This window comes from Delphinus delphis, chromosome 2 (genome assembly GCF_949987515.2).
Source record: "Delphinus delphis chromosome 2, mDelDel1.2, whole genome shotgun sequence".
Classification (NCBI taxonomy): Eukaryota; Metazoa; Chordata; class Mammalia; order Artiodactyla; family Delphinidae; genus Delphinus; species Delphinus delphis.
The window spans coordinates 167,921,336-167,937,197 of record NC_082684.1 but is presented as its reverse complement, the minus strand read 5'-3'; the positions used below and the strand labels follow the sequence as shown (position 1 = coordinate 167,937,197).

General features: G+C 38.4%; 1 protein-coding gene across 1 annotated transcript in view; it reads right to left on the bottom strand.

Annotated features, from left to right (window-relative positions):
- Positions 1–733: 733 nt before the first annotated feature.
- GPR158 (G protein-coupled receptor 158) overlaps positions 734–15,862 on the bottom strand; it is a 323,743-nt gene continuing 308,614 nt past the window's right edge. The window contains exons 9-11 of the mRNA XM_060003776.1: positions 10,447–10,552; positions 5,948–6,094; positions 734–5,183 (exon numbers count right to left, since the gene is read on the bottom strand). Of these exons, the coding sequence (XP_059859759.1) occupies positions 3,702–5,183; positions 5,948–6,094; positions 10,447–10,552 (1,735 nt within the window). The 3' untranslated portion in view covers positions 734–3,701. The remainder of the gene's footprint in view (positions 5,184–5,947; positions 6,095–10,446; positions 10,553–15,862) is intronic.

Sequence of the window (15,862 nt, the reverse complement as noted above, 5' to 3'; positions counted from 1 at the left end):
CTGGCTCCGAGACTTAGTCACGCTGTCCTGTGTAATACCATAGCAGGGCCCGGATACTCTTATGGGTCTGAGTGCTACTGGAGCACCTTGTTCATCTGAAGATCATCATCGTTGCTTAGCAGATGGCCTGGTATGTTTGTTGAGTAAATTTAAAACGGTAGCTGAACAGGGAACTATATTCCATATCCTTTAATAAAAGACAATGGAAAAGAAAATATATATATATATATATATATATATATATGAATCACTTTGCTGTACACCAGAAACTAACACAACATTGTAAATCAACTTACCTTCAGTTTTTAAAAAGGTAGCTGAGGAATTCCCTGCCGGTCCAGTGGTTAGGACTCTGTGCTCTCACTGCAGGGGGCACTTGTACAATCCCTGGTTGGGGAACTAAGAACCCACAAGCCGCGGCCAATAAATAAGTAAATAAGTAAGTAAGTAAATAAATAAAAAATTTAAAAGGCAGCTGAATTAGTTCCCATTTGGCTAGAGCATCCTTAAATCAAAACCACTCGTCCTGACAGGTTTTATTGGCTCCAAATGATTACCTGCATGTTTGAGGCCACATTTGACTAATCACACATTCCTATATATAGGTAGTGTGGGGATGTGTGCGCATAAGTGTACCAAAGCCAAAGATATATGGGATTCCTCCTAAAGTTGGTTAGGTGAAATGAATTCAACTTTTGATAGATGAACACACAAATCGCCACAAATTGCTTTCATATAAATATGTTTTATTGCAGAGAAGTTATAAGTATTTACATGCTGCAACACGTCACGACATAAATTTACCAAATATTTTGTGGTGGGATGCTGTAGGTTTCAGATAATAGTTTCAGAAGAACCATAGATTAAGTGAAAAGACTGACAGCTTTATTGACTCTACATCTCTCGGTTGCTAAATGCTAGAAGTCAAAAGGCAGTGTTTTTTTTCAGTCCTACCTGTGTCATCACTTGCATGCAGAGACCTAGGAAGCAAATACAAGAGAACTGTCGAGTTTCAAATCCATATGGCCACCAACGTTTACGATGGGTTGGGTTATAATTCATGTCGTAAAGCGTTTAACTCTTGCATAAAATATACAGTTCTATTAAGATTGGTATAAATCTACTTATTTATAAACCCTGGCTTAAAAACAAGGACAGGATGCAGCCTGCACATGCACTGAGAAGGACAACCTAGCAAATGTTTGTGAACTTAATAGTGTTTCTTCACTTGCTTATTGTTATCAATCTGGGAAAACAACCTCAAGGATTGAAGATTTAAACTTCTCTTGGTGATAAATAATGGCAATGAAAGTCTAGGAAAGACCCCAGGCGCTCTTGCTGATTTATGCTGGTGGAAGAGACTCTATGGACTGTACTAAGGTCGAAACTGGCAAGTCTTCTTTAGGCCACATCTCTAGCAGGGTCATCCTGAAGTGCAGTAAAAAGTCACTGATGCCTGACCGCTTATTTCTGAAAAAGTCAGTAAAGTACTAACAGATCTCAGATGTAAATGAAACAAGTAGGTGGGTCTGGACACTCCAAACCAAGTTCACAACTTTATACCTTAAAGTTGTAGTCCAAGGTCACTAAGTAGATAGACAGGCTTTGACTGAAAAGGAAGCGGAGAAGGAAGTAAATGAAGAAAGCAAAAACAAATAGAATTTCGACACCTCTTCAAACCTACCCCACCATCCTGAGTAATGCGCGAAGCAAGCAAATGGGTGAGGAGGTTTACGCACAGCTTTGCAAAATGGTGAAATGCACGTTACTCCTGAATACAAATCACTGGGAAAATTTTGATGCTGAATAGGAGAATTCCCAGTTTTTATCTTCCACTGAGAGTAATATTCCTAAGAACAGCCCCGTATCCACCTTCTGATGCCCTTTTCTCAACTTCTACCCTCCTAGCACTCCTTGCTGCTCAGAAAATGAAAAACAGTTATTTAGGCTATAAATGTCCTGGCCGAACAAACCGTGATACTTCAGCATTTAGCGTGAGAGAAAGGAAGTGTGGGTTCTATTTTTAAGTGATTCACCTTAAAATAAAATGAGACTGAGTTTTGCGATGGAATCTCTTTGCATGATCACATCAGTAGGGCTAAATCAGTAGCTTCGGATGGCTGTGCCAGGTGATCAGTGTGGAATGCGATACGTTTTATGAAACATGCTTTGGGAGCTGCTGTGCCTTGCAAATAACCCCTACATTTGGAATTTTGAGCCTGGTAGCTCACCTAGGCCATTTGCAGGACTTGGAAGTTTTCCAGGGCTTGGAAGAATGAAGAGCCCACACTGCCTCATAGGCTTTGAGTAACTGGTTATAAATCTCTTTGGGATTCAAGCCCAGCAAGTTCTACCCCTGCCTGAAGCAATGAATAAGAGTTTATGAGAATAAGTAGTTTAAGGTAATGTAAAATATTATATATTTAGTATACATAATAAAAATATATCCATATAATGATCTTGATGCTATAATAATTTTTCTCTTTAAAAATATAATCCCTTGAAAGTGCTATTGGGAGCTCCCTTTCTGTCTTTGTTTTAAAGGCAAATCCCCCGGCTCTGCAGTACTCTAATTCTCTTGTCATTCCCAGAGTCTTCCCTTGCCAATGGTAATAATAATGCACAGTATATTTTTCTCACTCTTAGCTTCTTCCTTCCTTACGAAATGCTGCTAAGTATGAAATCCTGAAAGAGTTAAAAGGGACAATTAATTGGAATGAAGGCATTATCTTTCCCTGACTTTGAACAAACAATAGATAAGTTGTCCTTAACTTAATGAGATGTATGACTAAGTAGGACCACTTGATCTCCAATATTAATAAAGCTTCTGAGTCCTAACAGGAAGTGCAAAACAAGAAACTCAACTTGTATAAAAAACCCTTATTAAGACAGTATAACAAACCATGATGTGAAATAATAGAGTCAAATCCAAATTCACAATATATAAACCACAGCCAAAACTAAAAGGTTTTATCATAACAGTTATGGCTTCCCAAGCCAGAGAAAGCGTACTGTACTTCAAGAATCAACTAAAGTTGGATAGATAGCAGGTATTCTGGAAGTTGCAATAACAATTGAGTAGCTGCAGATTGCATAAATGTGTTGTGTCACATAATATCAAAGTTATTTGCAAAAATTATACAATCTGGAATGCTGGAATGAGACACAACAATGTACTGAAACAGACATTTATAAGAAAATGAAAGCAATCATTAATATAAAAGATATTTTTGGATGCATTAAGTTAGCAGTGCTATCAAGGTTAAATAGGTAAAGTAAGTTCTTTTTAGTCAGCTACTTAGAATTTCGGTCACATACGTCAATACCTTCCTGTCCTTTGCAAAATCTCGTCCCTCTTCTGTGTCTTCTGGTTTGCCTTGCTTGGGATCTTCGAAGTCCCAAGGGTAAGTATTGATCAGGGGCAGACATTGAGGGCTACTTCCCCCAAACATATGCTGAAGTGTAAGGATTTTCCCAGTGTTCCCTGGGGCAAGACTTTCCTGGCCAGTCTAACTTCTCCATTACGACGTTGCCCTGGCCTCCTATGTGTTCTTCCACCCCTCCCTTTCACATTTCCCTTGACTGACCAATACTCCTTGGGAATTTGTGATCCTGTATCTTCTGTCTTATAGCGAATTCAGCGTTTCTTCCTTCTCCTTTTCTTTCTGGGGATGCTACACTTTAAAATGATCCCAGACCTCTTATTTCCGAGGCCCTGCTACCTTATTTGCACTTGAAGCAGAAGAGGCAGGGAAAGCTACACTTCTTTCAGCATTCGGTTGATCTGGGGTCTCAAACTCCCAGGGACATACCTCAGCTCGTGATGCTAAGGGTTGCTGAAAGTTATTACTTGAGTTATATGAGTCAGGCACATTTTGCTCAGAGGAAGATGTCTTTTTCTCCTGGTCTCCTAGTTGGTTGAGGTTTTCATTCTCCACTTCTGATGCTACGGCTTTGGGAGGCAGTTCTTCACACTGCCCAGCACACACACTGGCTGCAGAGTGCTGGCCGCCATTCTCCCCTTGAGCTCTTCCTGGAGGAACCTGAGTCTTGGAAATCACACACTTCTCATCTTCAAAGAGGGGCTGAACTTGGCTCTCCCAAGGGCACACCTCAGCTTTGTCTATGCTCTTCGGATTGGACTGCTGACACAGTTCAGCTGCCTTAGGCTTGGGATGAGATTTCCCCTTTAAGGAAAAAATTGGGGTTTTCTCCATTTCAGAAGCCGCAATCGATACGTGCTTTTGAACTTTTGATTCTGAAGGCACAGGACCGGGGGTCAGGTCGTAGATCTCCCAGGGGCACACCTCCCCTATGTCAAAGCTGTCCTTCATCTGGGGGGCGCCTGGACTCAGGTCGGAACTGGCAGTGGGGGGGTTGGCCCTTTGCTGCCTCATGATCCCAGATTTCGGAGGTTTTCTTGGCTCCTCTGAATGATTGGAGTTTGGGGGGGCAGAGTCTTGAGTCTCTGCGTTATCTGAATTTGAGTATTTTCTGTTTGTCTCTTTCTCTCTCGGCAGAGCTTTCTGGGCTTTGGCCCGTTCCTCCACGCCGGACGCCTGGGTTTTCCCGGCCAATCCGAGGGTCTTCTCTTTGGCACTGGCGATGACGCTGAGGGACTTCTGTAACACGGATGTGCGGGGCGGCCCGGGCTTCTTCTCCGAGCTGAGGTTGTGGGCGCTGGCCGACTTACACACCAGAGGCACGGACTCGGTGGACACGGCCTGGCTGTCGTCTTGAAGGGCTCGCGGTCGGTTCGTTCCTGCCGGGGACCCCAGCGCAGAGTCGTCCGTGGCCGCCGCCTCCTCCTCCCGGCTCGGGGCGGGCGGGCTGCCTGGGCTGCCCGGCTGCTCCCGCACGTGCTCGTACGTGCTGTGCGATTTCTTGAGCGAGAAGACTCGGTTCCGCAGGGACTCCTCCTTGGGCTTCCCGGCGCCGCCCGCAGCCTCCTGTGGGTTCTTCCTGCCCGGGACGGCGCCCTTGGCCGCGCCGTGGTCCAACGCGTCCTTGTCCTCCTTGGAGCACTGCCGGCTGACCGTCTCCGGGATCTCGGTGATCCGCCTCATGATGGAACGGCCTAAGCCCTTCTTCGAGCACCGCTTTTTCTGGAGGTGGGGATTATTTGTGATCATCTTCTTCCTCTTATAGATTTCCAACTGGGCGTAGAGTTTCTTCAGCTCGTCCTGCCATACATAACAAGAGCAGATTCAAAGAGGTGCGGAATTCAGCGTTTGGGCCGGCTCATTTCACTAACTGTAATGTGAAGTCAATGAACGCAGCTCTTCCTAACATCTCTGCTCATCAACTTTCCCCTCACTCTCACTTTCTGATTCCTCTGTATCTTGTTTCACACAGCGTTTGAACTTTAAGACGTGAACTCCTGCATTCTGCACTTGCTTCATGCAACAGGCACTTTGAACTTGTGAATTGCGTGGACCAGGCTGAGCCTGGACCATGACAAAACACAGTCTGTTGTCTACTGAGAAACCATATCCCTGAACAATATGGGAAGCATCATGTAGCCACTGATAAAATTACACCTAATGTTAAATTAGTGTACAACAGACCATCAAATACAAAAGCATCTTCTTCCTCCAAATGCTGATATATTGTCACCGATTATTTTAAATAATTCACACTCTCTGCTCACAGATCTATCCTAGTTTCCCATCAGCAAGATCTCATAAACCGTCATCATGGGACATGTACAACCAGTTCATCATCATGGTGTCCAATAAGTCAGTTAAGACTATCAAGACTGGCCTGTGTGGCCTAACTTATACTGGGATTCTATGTTTTAGAACTGGGTTAACTGCATGTGATGCCTTCAGTTCTTACACAAACACACATGCTCTCTAACACAAAGAAGCACACATGCACATCGACCCACACGTGCGAGCCTGTATGAATGGGTCTAATCTAAAACAGAAAAGTATACTGGTATTACCCGAATGTCTTCTGGATCCAAGCTGTGCTCACTCCAGGCTGAATTGATACTGCTGTTCAGGTAGGATCCAGATCGGCCCATGTCTAACTCATCTTCGTACGCTTCTGTAGCAATGTCGTCTCGTGGGTTATTGCTTGAATGTGAAAACTGCAATAGAAATTCAATATGAGCTGTAGACGTTAGTCCACTGTAGGACACAACATAATACTTTTCTGAAGGTTCTAGTGTTACATCATTTCTTCAGCTTAGATGAATTCATTCACTGAACTCTTTACAAAATATTTGCTGCCATATGTGTGTTTTGTTTCCCACCTTACATGCTAGAGCACTTAGTGAGGCAACATTAACACTTGGTTCCCTCTTTGACTCCTATTTTCATTCTTGTCTTTTTTCCAGGTTCCAAGGGTTAACTCACATTATTCCTCTTCAACGATATTTGCATTTTGAAAATGAAAATAAGTAGAAGAATCCAAAGGAATGTTCTCTTAGGGTACTCTTAGTACACTGTACTCTAAGAGTAGCAATTTGGACCCACTGGCAGCTGAATGGGAATATTTTTTTGACAGGTGGTGTGTATCATGTCATTTCACTTTACACAGAGGAGGCTGTATTTCATCTATGGGCACAACTGGACTGATCACAGGAATACGACTTTCAGTCTGTCACACAGAGCTTCAAAAACACGACTTTCAAAACTCAGGGCACAGGAGGTCTGAATTCCAGCCTCGACTCTGTTGTCTGGGATCTTAACCAGGCCATGGAACCTCTCGGGAGCACAGTGTCCTCTTAGCCTAAAGGGCTTGCGCTGGATGGTATCTGAGTTTAAAATTCAAAGATTCACTGAAATTATAGATTTTTTTTCTTAAGCTCATCATTATTCTCAAGTTCCTCCTTCATTGCATTTTGATATATTTTCATTATCTTCATGTAGTCTTTTGCTATTTTTCAGTTTCATGTACTCTTGCTATCTCTACTCTTCTTCAAGTGGAAAAGTGAGGAAGAATGAATTGGGTAAATGATGGAGAGCAGGAAAAATCAAAAGCATCCACCCACATTTTACACAACATATAAACCAGGTGATTGTCCTATGAAAACTGAGAGAACTTGGGTTCTCTTCTCCTAGCTTGTCATCAGCTAAAATATTTCTTTAAATAATGAACAGGTTTTAAAAAACTAAAAATAGCAGTCCCACTCCTGGGCATATATCCGGAGAAAAACATGTTCAAAAGGATACATACACCCCCAATGTTCATTGCAGCACTGTTTACGATCGCCAAGACATGGAAACAACCTAAATGTCCATCGACAGATGAGTGGATAAAGAAGATGTAGTACATGTATACAATGGAATATTACTCAGCCATTAAAGAGAATGAAATAATGCCATTTGCAGCAACATGGATGGACCTAGAGATTATCACACTAAGTAAAGCAAGTCAGACAGAAAAAGACCAATACCATATGATGTCGCTTATATGTGGAATTAAAAAAAAATGACACAAATGAACTTATTTACAAAACGGAAACAGACTCACAGACTTAGAGATTGAACTTATGGTTACCGAGGGGAAGGGTGGGAGGGAGGGATAGACTGGGAGTTTGGGATTCACAGGTACACACTGCTATATTTAAAATAGATAACCAACAAGGACCTAGTGTTAAAAAAACAGTAGCTAATCTCATGATAAGAAATGTAGCAGTAATCCAAATGTAATAGATTAGACTTCCAAAATATACATGTGACAGGGGTCCTTCCACTTAATTTGTGTGATTCTTGACAAATCTTTTACCCTCTATACTATTAGGCATTGTCTGTAAAGACATTTGATACTTAAAAAAACAAAATATAATAAAAGAAAAAAACAGAACAGGTTGCCCTTTGATACAGAGACACAGAGATATTTTAATGTCAACTATTGTTAAAATATTCAGCTAGGCAGGTGAACACAAATTGGAGATAACATGTGAGATGGTAGTTCTCTATTTAAGTAATAATGAATCTTTTGTATTTGGGACCGGCTGAGAAACCACAGGAACTGATGAACTTTCCCCTCACTCTTCTATTTATGTTTGTGGGAGCCACATGTGCCATAAACTTAAGGCCATAAGGGTGACGAAAATAGAGTCCTGGTCCTCCAAAATCTCACATGCTACTGGAGGTTATTTATAAGAATGAAATTATTTTTTTCTTTCTTTTTTTTTTTTTTTTGCGGTACGCGGGCCTCTCACTGTTGTGGCCTCTCCCGTTGCGGAGCACAGGCTCCGGACTCGCAGGCTCAGCGGCCATGGCTCACGGGCCCAGCCGCTCCACGGCATGTGGGATCTTCCCGGACTGGGGCACGAATCCATGTCCCTGCATCGGCAGGCAGACTCTCAACCACTGTGCCACCAGGGAAGCCCATAAGAATGAAATTATTTTTCTTGAGCAAAGTCTTAGAGATTATCGTGAGTTTAAGAGACAGTTATTTGTCAGATATTGTCCATTTCCTGCTTTATGATTTTTCCTTAATGCTTATCCCTATCTGAAATACTATTTTAAATATTTATTTTGTTTATCTTTTCTGTTTCCTCCTCTCTTCCACCAGAATATAAGCACCATGAGAGCACAGATTTATATCTGTTCACTACTCTTATTCTAAGATATAGAACAGTGCTTAGTAAAGCTCCTCAATAATGTTTTAATTTATTGAAATATAATTCACATACCATAAAATTCTCAATTTTTAACTATACAAATCAGTGTTTTTTAGTATATTCATGAGGTTGCACAATCATCACCACCATCTAATTCCAGAATATTTTCATCATCCCCAAAAGAAACCTTGAACCCAGGAAGCAGTCACTTCCATACCCCTTTTTCCCCAGCCCACAGCACCACTAACCCACTTTCTGTCTCTTTAGAGCTGTCTATTCCAGACATTTCACATAAATGGAATCATATAATATGTGGCCTTTTTTATCTGGCTTCCTTGGCATAAGGTTTTCAAGGTTTGTACAAGTTGTAGCATGTATCAACGCTTTATTCCTTTTTATTGATGAATAGCATTTCAGTTTGTGGGTATACCACATTTTGTTTATACATTATCAATTGATGGACATTTGGGTTGTTTCCATTTTTTGGCTATTATGGATAATGCTGCTATGAACATTCATGTACAAATTAAAAAAAAAAATTTAAGCCAGCTTTGTTGAGGTATAATTGATATGCAGAGAACTGCACATATTAAATGTGTACAATTTGATGAGTTTGGACATATGCAAACACCCGTGATGCCATCACTACCAAGGTAATAGACATCAAGAACAAATTTTTGTGTAAACATATGTTTTCAATTGTCTCTGGAGCTCAATAACAATTTTTTGAATGAATAAATAGTCTGAGTATACACCCATCTAATAAAAATGTAGTCATATTACGTACAGTATAAGGATGGTTAAGATAGATTGCAGGAACAGACACATCCATGAAAATTATGGCTATCTGGTGTAATTCAAGTAAGGAAGAAAATGGGCATTTTGCTGTGTTTACAATTGTTTGACCTTTTCAATCAGGCTGAAGTTCAATGTTTTGGTTAACTGTGAGAGGTGAGGTAAAGGAAGCCTAGAGTGAAATCACAATTCTGGTTTCAGCTGTGCTAACGTTACATTGTACGACACTGATAAAGATGTATTTTGTTTTCCTACATGTAAAAGGGGAAAAAACAATGATAATTTTTGTTTTTCTACACATAATATTTTGTTCTAATATTTTGTTTTTCTACATGTAAAAGAGGAAAATAATGATAATTTGTATAGTATCTTTTTTCCAAAACTCGGATATCATTTTGTTTTATTCCAAGCAGCCTCACTGCTATCATGTCATAGATGAGGAAACAGACTCAGAGAGATGAAAAGTCTTGCCTAACGTTACATTACACAGCTAACTTGGGGTGGGGTATGAGTTCAGAATCCCTGTATTCTGAGTCCTGGCCCGTTTCCCTCCACGTCAGAATGCTGTGTAGATAAGTCTTTGTCAGAATCCATCATTGTTAAGCAAGACTCTTTTTATACAACATTATAATTATTTCTATTTACACAAAAATTCTCTGAATGTTTAAAACACAGTACTTCCCTGAATATGAATCCAAACAAGAGGATTCTTAGACTAGGATAATTCTCTTTAAAAATGAGCTTGAGGTTACAGCTACAATGAAAGGCCACCTTGAACCCCTAATAATTAAAACATGAATAGATATCAAAGTATTTGGAAAAGGACTAAAACAGATGATGGGTTTTGTACAAACTAAGGCAGTTAAAAATTGTGTGAGATGTTTAATACATCCCCAAAGAAAAGAGACACCTAGATTCCTGAGGAGGGAGTTTTAAAAACATTGTAGCGTGTCAAGCAAATCTTCACACCTCCCTTTGCCTATATTGCCAGATATTTTTTAAAGGAGAAACAATTCCACGCTCATTTAAAACAACTATCTTGCAAGAGAAAAGTAATGTTGGAGGAATACCTTTGGGATCAAAAGCAACCCAATGGTCACTGTCACAGTCAAATGAGTATGTGCAAAATACAGCATCAACATCCAATCAGACTGAAGTCTTGAGGCAAGAACAAATCTGAAATGAGAATTCACCACATTAGCAACCCAACAAGATCTCTACTTAAAACACTAGGATACTTGGAAACTCTTTTCCTCAATGTATTAGTAAAAGAAAGCAAGCAAGAAAGAAGTCATACTGTTATTTCTATGACATATATTTTCATCACAGAAGAATAAGGGTCTAAGTAACCCTAATTAGATGCATAAGATATGAACCCTTTAGTTCTTAAAATTATCAATAGTAAGAAAGATAACACATACATATATAATGTGCTAAACACTTCCTTGGATTATTATTTTGTAGGTAAGTTGAATGTGCAAAGCAAAAGCAGTGAACACATGTGAATTCAAAAGAAGAGTAGGTTAAAAAATGATTGTTTCAGGCAAATTTAGGTTATAAGACACATCCAAATAACTCTTGATCATAATATTCTTCACTTAAAAATATTAATTAGAACTAAGGAAAAAAATGGGTAAATATCTGTTTTAGTGAATGATCCCAGAAGTTTAAATGATAAGCAATGTAATGGATAAAATGTATGTACTAATGGTTTGTAATGTGCATCTTTTTAAAATTGTTTTTAAAAATTGAAATATAGTTGACATACAAAGTGCATCTTTTAAAATACAAACCTTAGTTTTTATAGAGCATCAAATTATTTTAAAATAATTTAAAATATAATATTTAAAATCTTATCTTATTGAGGAATTTATAAACTTGTGTTCCAGGACGGCCCTTCAAGTAACATGTATAGGAAAAATTCATTATTAATATCTGATCTGGTAATTTGGGAATGTTTTCACAAATCAGTAGGTACATGTACAAACTAAAACTCATGTGTTAAGGACTCATCTATATGCAGAAACCAGATATTGCTTTTATTAAGGTCATTTTGCACTCATATTCTTCTTCTAATGTTTTCCCATCTATTGTTTATCCATAAAAGCTAAATATGAGATTTTAGTGCTTTTGGAATTAGAGAATTAGCATTTTGTTTCAATGATATACATCATCAAATTTGAAAAGCTCATATCCTAAGAAAATGCTTATGATATAATCATGAAATAAACATATATGAATCTAAAAAGAGAAGAGACTAATTTTATTTCTGCATTATACCATATTCATGACAAATTTACTAAGTAAATTAATATTATTAATATTTAAAACAAAATTTCCATCAAGGATATTTCTTCCAAATTTTCACTTCCATCCCTCCCCCCCCCCCAAAAAAATCAAGCTAAAATGGAAGCTCAGGAGTCATCAAAATGGAGATAGAGTTTTTTCCCCTGTGTCTGGAGATATAAAAAACATAGACTCATACACAGAAGTGCAGAATGGCCATGATACTTCACAGTCAACTAAAAGGGATTTTCTGAATTAACATCTTTTCTAGCTCCTTTGTGAGAAAAGTGTCTTCATACCTGCTTTGAATGTGACTGAATATTCACTTTGTTCAGGGACGGGATACTTTTGACTATACAGTCTGTGCTGGGTCAAGTAAGATTTTTTTTTAAGCATTAAAATAGGATCATCTTACTCAATAAAAAGTTATAGTCTCTGAGACAGAATATTGAGGCACAGAAGCAGTAGAAAATGTACCCCTGAAAATAATACAATCCCAATCTGCTGGGGCCCCTGCCAGTACTGGAGCAGACAGTTACATCAAAGGAGAAGGATTTACAGTCAAAAAGCAGCCTTATGTACTGGGAATTCCCATCTCAAATGCCAACACAGGTAAACTTGAAACTAGCCTGACAATATCTGGAAAAAAGAATGGGTACATATATTTTGAATTAAAACAGTGAATCTTCCAAAAAATAATTTTGAGATATACTAACATCGATTGTCCTTAATCAGCTTTTAATTACTGCCAGATTTTTTTTAGGTTGCAGTTTTGATTAGAAATACCTTAAGAACAACTGGGTTTTGAAATAGTATTAAAGCTTCATTTTAAAAAATAGTATTTCAACTTAAAAAATCGGTCCAAAAATCAGGCGCATCGAAATATTTGAAAATTGAGGCTAAGAATAAAGGCAAACTTTTTAAAAGCCTTGCACTTTCCCAAAGGTTTGCTTTATGCTTAGTACTAAAAATAAGTAAAGGGTTAGAACAGACTGAGAGAAATGCCTTCTCATCATTTATCCTTCTAGACTTAACCCTTTTAGGTTATTTTTGTTCAGTCTGACAATTTGGTAAGAAAGAAGGTAAATCTGTACATAATATGTAGTCATAGTTTTTAATTTATATATGTGTATGTATAAATGTGAATACATACACACATGTATACATAATTTTATCTTTTAAGCAGACAAGAAGAACATATATATCCTATTGATAGAGAATATCTTTGCTGATGTCAGATGCCTTATTTAATATTATTTCATTCTAGGAAAAAATTGCCAAGATGGATCCAGCTGACTTAAATTTTTATGTTATTGCTTTTTATCCTTGAACTTTATTAATGCTGGAACCACAGCATATATGAACTCAGTCCACATGTAAATAAGAAGTTGTGCATACTTGATTTCTTTAATTATCACTGCGTTTTACTTGCTCCTGGCTCATCCCCCTAAAATCGTGTTCTGTAGATTTAATGTGTTAAACTATAATTCCATCACTGGTCCCTTATGGCCATACAAATTAAACATTCAAGAGAGTAGCTACGATTCTTTGGAGCCAATGTGCCACCGTCTTATCGAGTCTGGTCTATGTAGAAAGGTAAGTCAAATTTGGAACTTGAAATGCAGAGCTTCCTGTTCAGGTTTGCTTAGCCTTGCCTAAGAAGATACCAAAAGATACCAAGGCTGGTCCCTCTGCTACCATTTGAAGTCCTCCCTGTTCAAAACTGATAGGGGATTAAAGAGTTGTCTGGAAGAAGAGTATGCTATGTCTGCTCAATACCAAACCTACTAGGTTCACCATGAACCATTCAATCAGAGCTTGTGTCTACGTGAACCCAGCTCATGGTTTATATGATTCTTCTGGCTGGGTTGTTTGGGACTCTATAGGAAAGACCTAAGCAAAGTAAGAAAGCTATTTTCAACAAGTATTTAACATATTTCCTATCACCCTCGTTCAGTGATAAAACAGTGTTTTCTGAAGCGTGGCTGCTGTTATCAGATGTAAGGGTTGGGGGGATTCAATGGTCCATTACATTTGGAAAATGCTGGTTAAACAAAGTTAAACAGTTTATCTGTACAGCAGGACTTCTCGGTATGCTAGCGTCACTGTGACATTCCTACAAGGGAGCTATCAAATGTGATGTGTCATAAATACACATGCATATAAAAACATCTAACAGTGATTTACTAATATGTTAATAGTGCTTGTCTTTGGGTGGTTGGATTAGGGAGTTTATTTTCTCTTTATCATTTTATGATTTTTTTTGAAATAACCATCTATTGCCTTACTATTAAGAATTTTTTTAAAGTTCATTTAAAAATCATTTACCTTGCCTACTTCTGAAAGGACTTGGGCCAGCTGAGAGTTGAAAATCTATTGAAAAAACACATTAAATGATGGAAATTGAACAGAGTAAAATTGAACAGGTTGAAAAGATATAGATCAATTTTGGCAACTGTGTTGAACAGATTTAATTTCTTGGGCAATTAATTTGGTTCTAAGAAACATAACAGTTAATTTTAGGGCACAAGTGGGAAACTCTGCATGACAGTTACATTCTGACAGTAGAAGACATTTAAACTCGTCTGTGATAAGCCTCTTTTTTTCAATTTTTATTTTTTACTGAATATGGCTGATTTACATAGCCACTGTTTTATTTATTTATTTATTGGCTGCGCTGTGCAGCATGTGGGATCTTAGTTCCTTGACCAGGGGTCGAATCCCGGGCCCCCTGCATTGGGAGCGTGGAGTCTTAACCACTGGACAACCAGGGAAGTCCATGTGATAAGCCTTCTTACATGCTTATAACTCTCTAGTTGGTTTGTTAATATAACATTTAACTTATCAATGGTTCTAGATAAGCATGTTTGTTAGATCTTGAAACATATATGTTTGATACTCTGAAAACAAACAACAAAAATGATGCAGCTTTTTTGGGGAGAGGGGTTGGAAGAAATGTGAAGGCTCTGGAGCTCTGGCACCATGACAAAGTGCCCTCTGGTGCTCACGGCATTTTAGACCAGGGCATCCTCACTCATATCCTTGAGCTCTAGTCTGAGTGGAACTAGAGAAAGCATCCTTTTCTTTGCTTCTTTATGATTTCATATTCTGCGTCTCATCTGTCCTCCCTCTTCTACTCTTTCTCTCTTTTCTCTCTCTTGAGAGAGGGCAAGACAAAGCAAGGGGGCAAATTCCCTTGATTCCTGGCCGTCTCTGATGGAATTTCCAGGGTTGTCAGATCATAAATACCTCTTTCTCTTACTTTAAGAGTTTAAAAAGTGTAGATTATGCCTGAGCCCCAAATGTTCTTTGGCATCATCGATTCCTAGAAGTGCAAGATGTCATTTTATGATTATTGACTAAAGTGAGAGGTGATAAACATCCTGCAAAACTTCCGCAGATCCACACCTTTTCACCCTATTATTAATCTCTATCTTTCCACTGCGGGCCAAGACTAATATTCAAAATTTCTAATTACATTCTTAAGTGTGTCCTAACTTTTAATATATGTCGAACAATTAAATGGCATCTTTTTGTTGCTTTTCAGGCTATAGGATTCCTTTTTGGTTGCTGTTGTTTGGTTGTTGTTCTTGTTGAGGTAAGTCATACATATTTCATTTTGTTCACTTATCATAAGCCCCTTTCTTCCTCCTTTGTACTCATTGGTTATGGAGATACATGGAATAATAAGAAACGGAGGGCCAGGCCATATTTTCTTACCACAGAAAGTCATCACTACAGTGTAATGATGAAAGAACCCCACTGCACACAAAAATCCAGTCATCAACTTGGAGTGGTTTTTTGGTTCTGAATTCAACAGATTTCACATACGTAAGTTATCTGAGTGTTAAAATTTTGAAAGTATAAACCAGCATAATAAACATGAATGAAAACATAGACAATTTACCTGTATCTATTTTATAATGTATGCATGCATTGCTTTATATTTTCAGAACAAACAGTATTATGTATCATAAACAATATACCTAATGACATTCCCATAAGTGGTTTAACACAATACAATAACACTGAGTTACCCTTCCAAATAAATGAAGGCAATAAACAACTCATCAGAAGGAACTAAGAACAGCAGAGTTTAAAAAAAAAACAGAACGATTCATTTGCCATTTCTGTGACAAAGAAATTAGTCAAGTTATAAAACACTATCCGTCCTACATCTTTCCGTTATGCATCTTATCC